The sequence below is a fragment of the Poecilia mexicana genome, unplaced genomic scaffold (assembly GCF_051168715.1).
Source record: "Poecilia mexicana isolate PSO_F unplaced genomic scaffold, ASM5116871v1 scaffold_6, whole genome shotgun sequence".
NCBI classification, from domain to species: Eukaryota; Metazoa; Chordata; class Actinopteri; order Cyprinodontiformes; family Poeciliidae; genus Poecilia; species Poecilia mexicana.
The window spans coordinates 10,312,206-10,327,723 of NW_028263375.1; the positions used below are offsets into that span (position 1 = coordinate 10,312,206).

A 15,518-nucleotide genomic window follows, 5' to 3' on the forward strand; every position below is an offset into this window, starting at 1 on the left:
TTTATATTCAAATATTATCCATGATTATTTTCTGTCTTTGCATGGGCTGTCTATGCTCTTAGTGAGGTTCGTGATCTTGGTGTAGATAAATCTGCAGACTGAAGCCTAATATGTGTGTATATTTAAATCCCACAGAAGGTAAGTTATCTGTGATCTGTGGTGTTAGAGGCGCATCTGCGCGTTTGTGGCTCCAGGGTCACACCTTCAGCAGACAGCTGCGCAGGAGGATGGACGGCGCTTCCCTACAGGCTGTGGGAGCTGCTCTCCGACCACAAGGATAAGTCAGACAAATTAGAAAAAGTGAGCAGCTGTAAGACTATTTCAATATCTTTAATTGAGGGGAGATGCTGTAAGTGCAAGCTCCTCCACTGGGCATGCTCAATCTGGTTTGAAACAGGAGCAGAGAGGCTCGGTGTGAATAACAGGCAGTTTGGGCGTTTTTTTGAGGAGGTTCGTCGCCCTCTTCATCCTCGATTCTCCTTATTTGGTCTGGTGTACAGATCTGAGAAGAGGACCGATCTCCCTTTGATCTGACTGGGATATTTTTCATCCAGATCATGCATGAATGACAGCGGTGAAGATCTGCGCTCTGATCTTATCTGCTGAGACAAAGAGCGGCTGTGTGTAGCGGTGGCGTCGCCCAAAGAGCGCGGAGAGGGGAGCGGGCTGAGCTGAGCGTGAGGGAGGCGAGTCTGGAGGCAGCTCCGCGTCTCCATCAGACGCTGTCCGCTCAGCACCACCGCAGTCACCTTGCTGTGAAAGTCACGAACAACAGGCGACCTGCTGGATTCAATGACCCGATCTGGAAACTGTTGCCGCTTGTGTTTTGTTTTGGGGTTTTTTCATATGTGCACATCTCTGATCTGGGAGCAATGTGACGTCCGTTCCTAATGTGACTCCATTGGCTGCACTCTTTTTGGATCTCGATTCTATACCTTCAGCAGAGCCTGGCAATGTTAAGAGTTTGAAATCAGCCAGGTGCATGTCAGGTGCTGGTAAGGAATACAGGGTAATAGAGGGAATGCATGTCAAACACCACTGATTTCCTCCCAACTGGCGACTGGTTGCTTTGTGCGTAATTGCTGTGCGCCCGCCGTTATAAAGGTACATCTAGACTGACCTTTGCAATGAGGGGAACTTAGTGGAGAAATGCCTAAGGGACGCGATGGGCCTGAGCGACGACAAGGATCGCATTGTGATAAACGTGGGAGGGATCAGACATCAGACATACCGCAGTACCCTGCGCACCCTACCTGGAACCCGCTTGTCCTGGCTGGCCGAGCCTGACGCGCCCAACCACTTCGACTATGACGCCAAGATCGAGGAGTTTTTCTTCGACCGCCACCCGGGCGTTTTTTCACACATCCTTAATTACTACAGGACGGGTAAACTGCACTGCCCGGCCGACGTCTGCGGGCCGCTGTATGAGGAGGAGCTGGCCTTCTGGGGCATCGATGAGACAGACGTGGAGCCATGCTGCTGGATGACCTATCGACAGCACCGGGAGGCAGAGGAGGCCCTTGATAGTTTCGGCGGAGGGGGTCTGTTAGACCTGGGGAGCGAGGATCCGGAGCCAGAACCGGAGCATGAGGATGATGATGAGATGACAAGACGGCTGGCGCAGGGGGATTCACCTGATGTGAGGAGTGGCAGCCTGTGGAGCCGCTGGCAGAAACGGGTCTGGGCTCTGTTCGAGGATCCATACTCTTCAAAATATGCCAGGGTGAGTGTTTTTTTTCTTCTTCTCCTTCTCTTTCGCATGTTATTGTTGTTCTAGTTTCATCTGAATTGGGTTGCAGTGTAATAAGCCAGACAGTCTGCATGCATAATGAATGACTTTCAGATGGGACCATTCATGTTTCAATGAGCTGCTAAATTTATTTGTTTATTTAAGCTTAAATGATTACTGTGACTCCCACAGGCTATCATTTATTTATGGTCCGCCTTCTCACCCATTACATATTCAATTAGTAAAACAAAACTCCTGAAATTCTGTTCTGGCTTTTGGCCCAAGATTATCCCCCAACTGGCCACCTTCTTGAAGCGGCCCTGGGTAAACAAAGCCTAATTCTCTATAACCAGAAATCGGTCTTGATCAGTGGCGTCACGAAGATGTAGGAGGGTGAGGGGGTTAAAGGGCATCCAGGCCCCCGGGACAGAAAGGGTTGTTTACATTTCTATAATTCCTGTTATTAAAATAAATATATCCGTTTTAAATCCCCACGTAACCAAATCTCCCCTTTACTCTTATTATGCCAATAGAATAATACAATTTAAATTTAAAGCTTACGGTTTTGATGTGTCCACCACAGGATAGTTAGTGCCTCTGTTTCACCAGTGTGTTTGTTTTCATTAAGTTGAGTTACACTTGTTTAAATGTTTTATTTATCAAACACTTATTTGATTTTTTGGTAACACTTTATTTGAAGGGGGTTGAATAAGACTGACATGACACTGTCATAAACATGACATAACACCTGTCATGAACATGAATAAGCCTTCATGAATATTTATGACTGTTGTCATAAAGCGTCATTCGGTAAATTATGACACTTTTAATACAAGGTTGACATTATTCAAAATGTCTTTGTTATGACAACTTGACATTAACCAAGAAATCATTACTGATATAAATTTGTTATAAAATAATTATTGATTTCACTTTAAAAATTAGGTAACTTCATGTTATTAAAGGTAAAGTTTAAACAGTAATGATTTCTTGGTTAATGTCAAGTTGTCATAACAAAGACATTTTGAATAATGTCAACTTTGTATTAAAAGTGTCATAATTTACCGAATGACGCTTTATGACAACAGTCATAAATATTCATGAAGGCTTATTCATGTTCATGACAGGTGTTATGTCATGTTTATGACGGTGTCATGACAGTATTATTCAACCCCCTTCAAATAAAGTGTTACCAATTTTTTTATCATTTAAAAAAAAGGAAGAGAGTTACCGCATTTAATTATTGCATTTTATATGGTTAGTTTATAACCTTTTATATCTTCAACGGCACTTTATGAATTAATTCATTGTTAATATTTGCTGTGCTGTTCAGTTTTAATGCGTCTGAAAAGCTATCTGTTCTTATTTTAAATTATGGACTTAAAATAACAGAGAGAAATCAATCAAATCAACTAAACTACTTTATTTGTTCATTTATTTCTTTAAAGCTTATTTTATTTTTACCTTGATGTTATGCCACTTCTGTTTAAAAGCAAGCCATTTTTCAATCAATTACTCATTCCAAAGTTCCCTATATGTGACAACAGAATAATAAAACTCATAAAACCCAAATTAAAATTCTGTTATAGTTTAGTTTTAGTGTTTTATTGAAAGATGATCAATCCTCTTGCCACGTAACTGTGGATGTGCCTCTGCTCTTGACAGAACCAGTCAGAACTGTACAAACAACACTTGTTAATTTGCCTTTGCTGTTGTGATGGCACAACAGAAATTGATGAGCTCAGGAGGCTTTTTATGACCTTGCTTTGTACTCCCTGGGGTTTCCACAGCAGGTCGATGAGAGCACAAAGACAGAGCAGAGAGAGAAAACAAAAATATCTTATGCAGATAAACGATTTGGAAGCGAATCGTAGCTCCCGTTCTCCTCCAGCAGAGAGATGCAGATCCTCGCTCAGCCTCCAACAAGTCTTTAGATTGTTATTTCCAGGACAGAAGGATACCCAGTTATATAGGTCAGCTCCACATAAGGACACCAGCTCTTTGGCACCAACGAATTGTTTGTGGCAGACCTCCAAACAGAAATGAGGTTTCTGTTTCAGGTGTCTTTATTAGTCTTTGTTACGGGCACTTTTCCATCTGGGCACAATGCCCCACGTTGGTGAAAATGAAATAACAACCAGCTTTTTAGATGCTTCAGAAAGGCCACAGAGGCCCTACAAAGGACCGCTGTGCTGCACGCTGTTTGAACAGCTGTACCAACCTGATTGGTGTAAACAGTCAAGCTGCTTTAAAGGAAGTCTATATTGACCCTTAGGCTTTGGGCTCAGCAGTGTAACCTAACTGTGTACCATTTACAACATAATCTTTTAATGAAGCGAGAAAAAAAAAATCCCTGAAGTTCAAAAAAATCCTAACACCATAACACGTCCTACATTCAACAACAGGCCTGACAAAAGCAGATCAAAGATTGACGGAGCGCTACCAAAACTGGCAATAAGATTAATTAGATGTGAGCTTCAGAGTTAATTACAGACTCTATTCACAGTGGATCTAAGCCCTCGTCTCTGCATAGTAGGACTGTGGTTTTTCCGAGACAGGGAGAATTATCAATAAAGAAAAAGTCTTTTGTCTTTTCACTGACTGCGCTCCTTCCTTACTGTCAGAGACGCATAATTCAGGGGGCGGGCCAATAAGACGCAGCGCTTGTTTCTTTGTTTGGAGGGTGGGATATTCAGCAAGCTGAATGTTTGGAGGCATTCGCGAACGAAATAAAAGAAGCTTATCAGAAAAAAAAGGCTTCGTCACACTAAAGCTTGTTGACTGATATTGTCTGCTCAATTTGAGCTGCAAAAATGTTTTACTATTATGAAAAATTTGGGCATCTGAAGAGATTCAGATAAAAAAAAACAGGCTACTTTAAAGGCGAAGGCAGGGATGTTAAATCTGACTTATTATGGAACACAGTGCAGAGGGGGTGGACAAAACAGCATTATGCAATCAGAGAAAACACTAACACTTTTTATTGCTTCGGAGTGCTGACACAAAATTCACTCTTAATCACATCAAGAAAAAAGCTGTGAAGTCCACGACCGGACTGAGCTTTTTCTTACATAATTCTTTCTAACAACTAGCATCATAAACTGAATTTAACTGAATTTTATTGGGATGTATTTGACTGAATATGAATCTCTCTATATGTTTATATTTATATTTACATGGATATGGACTGAGGCATTTGTCCTGCAAAGTTCGTTGAGATTACATTTGTTCTGAAGACGACTTGAACTCAACTGAAAAAAAAAATCATGCGATATTCTACAAATATTCTCAAAGTTGGCTTTATGTGGACAGTCCTGCTGTTGACACAACTCAACAGCTCAGGGATACCTAGCGTCTCCCTGAGCTACTACCCTAATATTTGGAAGGGAAGCAGACTTTCCTCAGCTCGGTGCAATGATTCGTTGGTGATGAGGATGTTATAATGAGTGCCTGTTTTCCATCTTGTGCTGCGCGTCAGCCTCTCTGTGAATGGATGCTACTGCCAGGGAGTGCAGTGTTTGTTTTGCTCAGCAGGATGCACGCCCAGACCCGCTCCTTTTTTTACTCAACTTACACCTTCCCTAAAGTCATTCATTATTTCTTCACGCTACTTAACAATCCCGTGCATTAGTTTGAGAGGTACCACAAAGCTTGACTTTGATGCATTTTTACAAGCAAACAAGCAACTATTGATTCCACTTTTGCAGCTCATGGAAAAGTAATCCCTCTCTTCCTGTTTACGCTTCCTGTCCACTCACCTCACTTAAAATGAGGATGCTTTAAGATAACAGTACACCATGTGGAGTAAGACAAATCACGGTTTGCACCAGTTGAGTTTTTTAAAATTTGACATATGACACGTGATGAAAACAAGATAACTAAGCAAACTCATTAGGTAGATATTATTTACGGGAGTCACATAACCATATTTCCTTACAGTAGACTGTCAGGACAATATAAAAAAAATACTTGAAGTCATGGATAGACAAAGCAGGTACAAAATACTCCCAAAGGAGGCCTGTTTTGATGCATGTCTTGCAACAGACAGATTCATTTTTTATGCAAAACAGTTGGGCACAAAACAACTAAAAATTAAAAAGTATAAATTGATAAAGAGGTGAATTGACCAACACCTGCATTAAACCAACACAGCATGATGGGAGGGAGATAACATGAGGAAGACACCATGACGAAAGGCCTCCACTCAATACCCCAGAGAGAGCCGCTGTTACACTCGTGTTGTGTGCACCAGATCTCTGACGACCTAAATGTGATGACATCTGAGAATCTAATCAATGCACAATGAAGGTTGACGTACTCTTTACCCATTAGGTAAATTATGGGTTTCTCCCAGCTCTCAGTGATTCCCAGGAGCTGGTCCTCAGGACAGTGTGACCTTGTGTGGGGAAGGCCTATAGTGGTTGTGCTGAAGGGAAAAGCCCAGGCTAAAGGTTGAGGGTTAACAGAAATATCCCGTTTTTACTACTGTTTCAGCTGGTGCAGGCTCTTCATAGTTCAGTATGTAGATCACTCATAAGAATGCCATGACCTTGAGCCTCAGCATAAGCAAGAGGAGGAACAGGAAGTTCATCCAGATCATCCTCTTAAAGAGGAAAAACAGAGATAACACCAATTGACATCTGGTCATAATCAAACCAGATGTTATTTCATGGATGATAGATTGAGCTGCATTGTGTCCTGCTGAAAATAGTTGCTAACCCATCAAGGTTGATTACATGCCTGTGATACTGTTCTCATTGTCCTCTCTGTCCTCATCTCCCTGTTATCTTTTTTCCCTCTCAGTGGATCGCTCTGGCCTCGCTTTTCTTCATTCTGGTGTCGATCACCACCTTCTGTCTGGAGACCCACGAAGCCTTCAACCCGATTGTGAACCGCACCGAGACGGAAGTGCTGGACAATGAAACGGTGGTGAGCACATACCAGGAGACGGAGACGGCGGCCTACCTCACCTACATCGAGGGCGTCTGCGTTGTGTGGTTCACTTTTGAGTTCCTGATGCGAATAACTTTCTGTCCGAACAAATTTGACTTCATTCGGAACGCGCTCAACATCATCGACTTTGTGGCCATCCTGCCCTTCTACCTGGAGGTGAGCCTCAGCGGGCTGTCCTCAAAGGCGGCGAAAGACGTGCTGGGATTCCTGAGAGTTGTCCGCTTTGTGCGGATCCTGCGCATCTTCAAGCTAACCCGTCACTTCGTGGGGCTGCGAGTTCTGGGTCACACTCTGAGGGCCAGCACCAACGAGTTCCTCCTCCTCATTATTTTCCTTGCTCTTGGCGTCCTCATCTTTGCCACAATGATCTACTACGCAGAACGCATCGGCGCCGACCCCAACGACCCGAGAGCCAGTGAGCATACACAGTTCAAGAACATCCCAATCGGATTCTGGTGGGCGGTGGTGACGATGACGACCCTCGGCTACGGAGACATGTACCCTCAGACGACCTTTGGCATGCTGGTTGGAGCCCTGTGCGCCCTGGCAGGTGTGCTGACCATCGCCATGCCCGTACCAGTAATTGTCAACAACTTTGGAATGTACTACTCACTGGCAATGGCTAAACAGAAACTACCAAAGAAAAAAAACAGGCATATCCCCAGAGCCCCCCAACCAGGCTCCCCTAACTACTGTAAGTCCAGCATCAGCTCCCAACATCCAAGCCCTATAGCCCACGACGATGTGTTTGAGATCAAATTTCAAGGTAAGCAAGAAGCAAAACACAAACTCTCGCGTACTGTTGCTGAAGTTGATTTCTCCTACAGAAATAGCCGTTTCACTAGTTAGCAGCTTTGCCGTCTGATCGTGTACTTCAGTCAGCTGCTGACTCAGACATGAGACTAAACAAAAAACACAATTCTGAAAACAATCAGTGGAATGCAGTATGAAATAAAAAGCCCATTTGACTTTTGATAAAAGAAAAAAAGAGACCCTGAGTATTCTTGCTATTGATTTTGCGCTTCCTAATGCAGTGACTCATACTCCATGACTCTTAAGACTGAGAGGATGCAGTTGCAATGTTAAGTACAACCATTAGTAGATGCTGGAACAACTTAATGCCCCTCTGGTAATATCAGCGTGGAGATATATTGGTCTTTGCCAGAGGTGGATTACATCTGCAGCTCAAAGTAAACACCAGGCAGCAGCTGCTGTTTACAAAAGTTTTAAGACGCCTTGAACTTTTGCCTCACATTTTGTCACCACAAGCTTTAAGGTATTTTGTTTGTTTCTTATGTAATAGAAAAACACAAATTTACTGCAAAGTGGAAGGTAGTTATGATTTCTAATAATATTTACAAATAAAAAGAGGAAAGTTTCTTGTGCAAAACATATTCAGTCCCCTTTTCTCTGAAACTGCAAAATAAACCAATCATCTCAGTGAGTACATCTTTGTATAATTTAAGTATAAATACAATTGTTTTGAGAGTAACACAGCAGACAGATTAAAAAGTTTAAAGCTGGTTTAGGTTTAAGAAGTAACTGAATATTTTTTCCTTCTAAAAAGTATCCAAGAGTTTGGTACAACTGCAAACCTACCAGGAACATGCACTCCAGCTGAAAGCAAAAAGAAGAGAGTCTTTGTTGAAAGGAAGCTGTAAAAAGTCCCGTTTGTAGTTTGTAAAAAGGACACAGCAAATGTGTGACTGAATGAGTTCCCCTCACATAAGACCAAAATTTAGTTTTTCATTTGCCAAAATGTTTTTTTTTATTATTATTTTGAGGGGGAAACTACCTGCTTTACACAATCTATGAACAGTGTTCACATGTCGAAATGTGGTGTTGGAAGCAGCATGATGCTGCAATGCTTCTTTTTCAGGGACTGGTAAGCTGGTCAATCCTGGATGAAAGTCTATTAACAGCTGCAAAACGCTTGAGAGTGGAGCAGAGTTTCACCTTCGAGCAGGACGATTCAGTTCAATTCAATTTAATACAATTTAGTTTGTCCTAAATGGACAAGTCAAAGAAATGTTTCAATGAAATGTTTTAGGGTCAGATATCTTCATGTGCTACAGTAATCGTGTTACACTTTCTATATTTAAAATCTTAACATCAATTGGAAAAACAATTTGATTTTCATTCATCATGCTACTTTGTGTTGGGTTATTATCAAAAATACTTCTAAACATTACAAAAGTTCTCAATTGGTCAAAATGAGGAAAAGTTCAAAGGGTAAAAACCCCTTTGGCAGGCACTGTATACTAACACCATTATTCTACAGTCATTTCCTATGTGGACCCTGAGTAGGTCACAGCTAAAACAACGTTGCCCTTAACATCATCGTCTTCCCGTTTTAAAACTTTTGTTCATTATTTTAAGATTCCAAGCTGAACGGCGAAGCAGCTAACGCAGCACTGGCCAATGAAGACTGCCCGCACATAGACCAGGCCATTTCTCCGGAGGAGATCTTCAGCCCCAGCGAGCGAGAGCGGCCCTGCTTCTTGGTCACCACGGCTGAACACCCCAACCACACGGGGGGCAGAGTGAGGAGGGGTACGTACAGCAACAGCCAATCACAGGCCCCCCCGAGACACTGACACCCTGTAGGCAATAGACATGACATGCTCTTTTTTTGCATCAGCTTTTTCCACGCACATCCAAAACACACACACGCACACACCCACACACACACACACACACACACACATGCAGACACGCACACACAGCAAACGTCACCACTCACTTTTCCTCAGTCATCCGCTGGAGATTGTACACAATGCCAACCCACACACAAGCACAATCCCCACAAACGTCAAGGATAATCCACATCTACATGAGATATATTTTTTATACCATGCATAATGTAAGACCCCTATTTATTTACTAGTAAGAAAGCTATTTTTGAGATTTATATGATCTAGAATGTGTCGTCTTATATGGCTAGGGGAGTATTTTTCGTGCTACATGTGTATCATGTACGTTTATGTGTTTTAATGATAAGTAATGTGTGGGATTCTGACTTACAAGAACATTCCTCTTGACCATAACGGTGCATGAAGTGTCTTGCTGATGGGTGCTATCAGTATGGTGAAGGAGCACAACACGAAAAGTGAATTATTATCATCAATATTATCATTATTATTACAGCTTGAGACAATTTAAAATTCTATTTTAAATGATAAAAAGTTCAAAACATTCCTCTTGAAGGTGATCTAAGTTTGTGTGCAGCAACGGGCACACGGAATGAAATTCAGCTTGTAGCCGAGCGTAGACCTCCTGCCCACGGTGCCTATTGTTCTGTCTTGTTACAGTGTTCTACTCCAAACCATTCCAGTACCACCCGGTGCATGCTGTTGTACTCCTGATGCACTCAATGCATGGAGAATAATAACCTGTCTCAAGTCTGTGTTGACCTGTTTCTTTGGAGACAAAAACAAGAAAGCAACAGGTGTAGTGTAAGAAGTGAGGAATACCAAAAAGAAAAAGAAAAAATAAAAAGAAAACCTTCTGTCATGGATCCAGTGCTGCAGTGTACTCAGAACGTTCTCTGTTTTCCAACTGAAGGTTATGAAAAGCCTTGGAGCCTTAACAGCATGTCTGGCATGAGCGGGGATGCCTCTGGAGTGTCCTCAGTGTCAGCCCTGCCCTGCAGCCCACCCTGTCTAATGCAGCACTCACATTCTCCCATCCCATCCATTATGTAGCATGGTTGAGTAGCAGACACAATGCCATTGGAAGGGCCAGTCCACAATCCTACCTTCTTATCTCTCCTGTCAGACTTTGCTTTGACACTTCCTGCCTTCGCTCCTGATTTTGTTTTCTTCTCATTTTTGTTTGCTTTGGTTTTTCTTTTCCCTGGGACAATGTATCTTAACTGTGCTTAAACTTAAGCTTCCCAAGTGAGACACTTGGGTGTGTCATCATATCCTAAAGTAGTCAACATTGGCACATGCCACTCTGCATGGGTCACCCGAGCTGCAGATGAAGCACTGTTCTACTGCAGGCTAACTCCTTTTTTTCCTGTGTTGACATCATTGCCTGTTGCTCTGTTGCTTTTGATCTCTCATACTCTTCTGCTAATAAGTTTGATCTCATTTGCTTTTTATTTTTTTGTTGTTGAATTTTTGTAAAAATATATATATATATTTTTTTTCATGAGATGTAACCCCTGTTGATAGTTTGCTGGAAATTAACTCATTGCTTTGAAACATATCCAAAGGCTGTTAAGGCAACTGTCAAGTGCTTTGTGTGTTGCAAAGTAGAGACGTTTTCATGCAGAAGTGCAATCCAGACGAGACTCCATGTTAACTGAGTGGCCATTAAAAACATACATATTTGAACGCAACGTTCACGATGTCCAATGCAATATGGAGATTGTGACAATTCCTTTGATGCCAGTGATGGATACATTTAATGTCAACAGAATTAAAACTGTTAATTTGCATGAATTGCATGATGAATCATGTTCAACCAGAAGCTAATTGTAATGCAGTAACTGTAAAAAAAAAGAAAAAAAGAAGAATTTAAAAGCTTCCTAAGCTTTGTCATTCTTATGCATTTCAAGACAGCTTTACAAGAGACTCAGTCATAGAGATTTTTATGTAGCCACCATTCTTTGCCTTTCCCCAACTTTATACATTTATTTTCCTTGTCATTTGACCGGGGTCTCCAACTAACACAGAGTTGTCTAACTTGAACAAATTTGTCACAAAGCCAACAAATGCTATTTTATATGACAGTGTTTACTGGTAGTTTAGGGTTTTTAAACTCTGTAAATACTCTTCAGCAACTTCTGTTACTGCTGTGCTGCTTGACCTGATGCAGGACTCATGAGATATACGGGCGCACCTCAATAAATTAGTTATTTATTTTATTAACTGAAGCCAAAAAGTGAAACTCATATTATATAGACTAATTACATCCAGATTTATATATTCCAAGCATTTATTTATGTAAATAAGACCAATAAAAAAGAAAAATTGAAGAATGAGCCATGTTTTGTCCTTCACTATTATAAGGATTGTTTACAGTAAAGTAAGCCAACAGAAAAAAGCTGGATCTTCACAGAAGGTTGTGCATTAGAAAAGTTGACAGAAAAGAACATATGTTTTCTTAAATACCCATTTAAAAGGGATATTTACAACAGACAGGGATGATTTGGGAGCCATGTCATCTGCTGGGTTTTATAGAGTCCAAAGTGAGAGTATTTTTCTACCAGGAACATTTAGAGCACCTCATGCTACCTTCAGCTGACAAGCTTTAAAGAAGTGCAGATTTCATTTTCCGGCACCTGTGGTGCTGGATCTGTCGGGAAATTCATTAGATCTAAATCTCACAGAGCAAATCTTTTGCAAAACGATCCTAAATCAAACATTGGGTTACATTTACTTGCTCAGCAATAAATTAAACATTCAATATCCTAATTTAATGAACAAATTAGTTTGAATGTTATAGGAAGTAATCTGTTAAGCATTGCAATCCTAAAACATAAAGTCATTCAATGTCCCAATTTGTGGTGTAATAAAAATATTGTAGTCTATTCTTAGCAATAAGAGCACGATATGGGTCACTACTTGTTGTATTTGGTTAAATGCAAGGACCCAAGTCAGTTTTTGAATAAAGGTTGTTGGGATTAGTTATGGTGGTGAATGGTACCAAAAAGTGTTTTGGTGAGAGACGCCTGGCCCAACATGCTACTGAAGCCATCTGGGTTTCCTTATTACCTCAGCAGTGGGTCGCCTCCGTGCCCCATTGCATTGATGCAGACGTTCCTGCAAAAGGAACCAAAGTGTTAAGTATTTTCAGTAGGCAGTTATAAAAGTAATTTTTTTATTGGTCTTTTTTGATATTCAGATTTTCTAAGAAACTTAAACTTAGTTTTTTAATAGATATAAATTTCATTTCATTAAAAAGGAAATTAAATACATGCTTTTAAAGATATAGTTCTGTGTGTAATTGATATATACATATATTTCACTTTTGAATTCAATTACTGAAAAGTATTTATTAAGATGTGCCTGTAAAACAATGGTGCCTTCATATCAAGTAAAGCAGAGAGAAAGTCAGTAAGAAATTGACACCTTATTAAACAAATGTTCCCAGTGTAGCATCTTTATGCCACTTTATTTCCTAAATAGGCACTTTTAGCTCCACCCTGATACTCTGAATCAAATTAATGTCCTCTTTGGTTATTGTTGTTACACACCAGTGATGTTACAATTGAACATTCAGCACCAAGCAAAAAAAAAAGACAAGCTGAAAAAAAAAGATGGAGAAAATGATTTTATACTTCTCATATCTTGTATATTAAAGCACAAACATAAAAGGGGACCAATCAGCTCTACAGAGTCAAAATGTCTCAAGTTACAATCAGATATCACAAGGAATCCTGCTGTGTGTTTGTCTAATGATCAATACTCACACATGTATTGATACCGTCCCAACATTTATGCACAAGTCTTTTCAGGGCACTTTATTAAATTCTATGTAGAGCAGTCAGTAATGTTTATTTCTGTAAGAAAAAAGAAGGTATGGTAATTTTAAGAAGTCATCCAACTTTTGTTTCTATTCTGAATTGAGCATTGTTTCACATTTCGAGTCATGTCTCTTGTGGTAATTGATGGACGTTCTATGCTTAAAAAAAAAAAGAAAAAAAATATTTGTGTAGATTTGATGTGAAGAGATGCAGGTGAATTTTATGGTCATGCAATTCAAATGCAGGGGAGGGGGAAACATGATGTGGGTCTATTTGGGGAAAGGTAAACGCATGTATTTTACATTTATGCAAAAGAAAAGCATTCAAACAAAACATGTAAATACAAGTCGTTGCATGAAATAAATTTTATACACAACAAGCATTCAGACTTTGTTTTTTTTTGTTGTTTTTTTTTTGTTTTTTTCTTCAGCAGCACATGCATACGTACATCTTTCCTTTCCCACTGGCTTTACCGCTAAGGTTTTCAACTGATGTTCTATGTGTAAAGAGAGCTGAAAATGAATAAATGAAGACAAAAAAAAATGGAGTGACTGTGAGAGCATGATGGAAAATACCCAAACGCATGACAGTGACCGAACTACTCTACATCGAGCTGTAGAACGTGGCATGATTGGGCATGTTCATTATTAACCGACTCCAGAGTCCAACCGATGCACTCAGACGGTCCGTTTTGGTGTCTGACGCCTTGGCTGAAGCATGGGAACGCATGGTAAACCCATCGTTTACCATGAGGAACTAACGGAGCACATTTTCTTTACCCTCCATCATCGCCATCATTTCCACCATTTTAAATAGATTTGTGTAATAATTTATTTTTGTTATTGTTTTTTTTTTTTTTTTTATATGTTTATAGAGAACCAACGACAGCACCGGAGCAGACAACCAACAGAGTCAGTTTGTGTTATGAACCATGGTGTTCCAACCACTATGTGTATGACCCATAATGACCCATCACCCACTTGATAGTGCTGTAGCATTTTTTTATGTGTGTATAACTTAGTATTTTTAAATGGGTGTGACAGTGACAACCTGTACATCACAAACTCAGCATAGATGTAGCACTGAGGAAGTTTTGTTGTCAAGCCTTATGTAGCTCAGTATCTGTGACTGGTTACTGTGTTGTAATTTGTGTGCCTATTTTTCGCTGTGTGCCAGTGCTGTAAATATGCTTTGTGTGTGCTGAATTTGTGCGTTCCAATGTTTTTGAGCAACCATCAAATATTTGTGTGCTGCTTCTGTTGAAAGGAAAAAAAAAATGTTGCTCCAGATTTAAGTCACACCCATGTCAGAAAAAAAAAAACAAAAAACAAAACAACCTATCAATTGTCATGTCAGCCAGACTTAACAGTTGAAAAGAAATTAACTTTGCACTGTCATGGTCATGTCTTTGTAGGGTTTTTGCACTGTTTTGCACCAGTGGATTTTTAACATTTCTTCAATATATTTTCAGGCATCAAAAAATAATATTCACAAGAAACCACTGTTTGTTTCAGAAAGCATCACTTTAACCTCGATAGAATGACGCTTTAGGATTGCAAGCTCTGGCATAAGGAATTGAAAGTACTTAAGATATTATAGTTGTACTAGTTTAAAGGACAAAGACAGCCTATTTGCAGTGCCTTAAAAAAGTATGCACATCCTTTAAACGTCGCATTTTGTCTTGTTGCAACCAGAATTGACAGTGTAACTAAATAGTATTTTATGTGGAAAACACAAAGTCAGTCCAGACTTTGACTAGGCCATTCTAACTCGAGGTGCTGTGATTGAAACCATTCCATTTTAATTATGTTTGGAATCGCCGTTCTGTTGGAAGGTGAACCTCCACCGCACTTCCAAACTACGTATTTTCCGCACTATAAGACGCACCTAAAAACCTTCAATTTCCTCAAAAGCCGACAGTGCGCCTTATAATCCGGTGCGCCTTATATATGGACCAATATTGAGCCACAACAGGTCCAGCAACGGACCTTACCACAGGGGCCGCGTTTCATTGGCTAATGCCCATTTTAGGTCACAGTGCAGCTACCACGTGCGTGACCATCTCACAAACACAAGCTACAGTAGTAAACATATGCTAATGTACATTGTGGACCATCAAAACCATGAATGCCGACTTACCCAGCCTTGCAAGAACAATAGGCATCAGTGATCTTGTCCACAGCTATATTTATGCTGAGGGTGTGAGGATCTGCTGTTTTCTTCATCTATCGGTAGATTTTAGCTGTGACGCGCACAATGTTGGAGGCCTCCAGTGGCTCAAACACCTTGATGTCGTCCAAAAAAGATGACATGAACTTGTTGGTTCCCCTGTCCATTGTTGTGGCTGATATGTTGTGAAAA

The 15,518-nt window shown here is 40.5% G+C and overlaps 1 protein-coding gene across 2 annotated transcripts; it reads left to right on the forward strand.

Moving 5' to 3' along the window:
* Nucleotides 1-228: 228 nt before the first annotated feature.
* Nucleotides 229-14,679, forward strand: kcnc1b (potassium voltage-gated channel, Shaw-related subfamily, member 1b). 2 transcript variants are annotated; one of them, XM_015012169.2, is made up of 4 exons: nucleotides 229-1,723; nucleotides 6,533-7,448; nucleotides 9,062-9,235; nucleotides 14,032-14,679. In XM_015012169.2, exons 1-4 carry the CDS (start codon nucleotides 1,166-1,168, stop codon nucleotides 14,139-14,141), a joined length of 1,758 nt encoding a protein of 585 aa, XP_014867655.2. In that variant the 5' UTR covers nucleotides 229-1,165; the 3' UTR covers nucleotides 14,142-14,679. The 2 variants fall into 2 exon arrangements, with proteins under 2 accessions (XP_014867655.2, XP_014867654.2); XM_015012168.2 differs by lacking the exon at nucleotides 14,032-14,679 and adding an exon at nucleotides 10,247-13,539.
* Nucleotides 14,680-15,518: the final 839 nt, after the last annotated feature.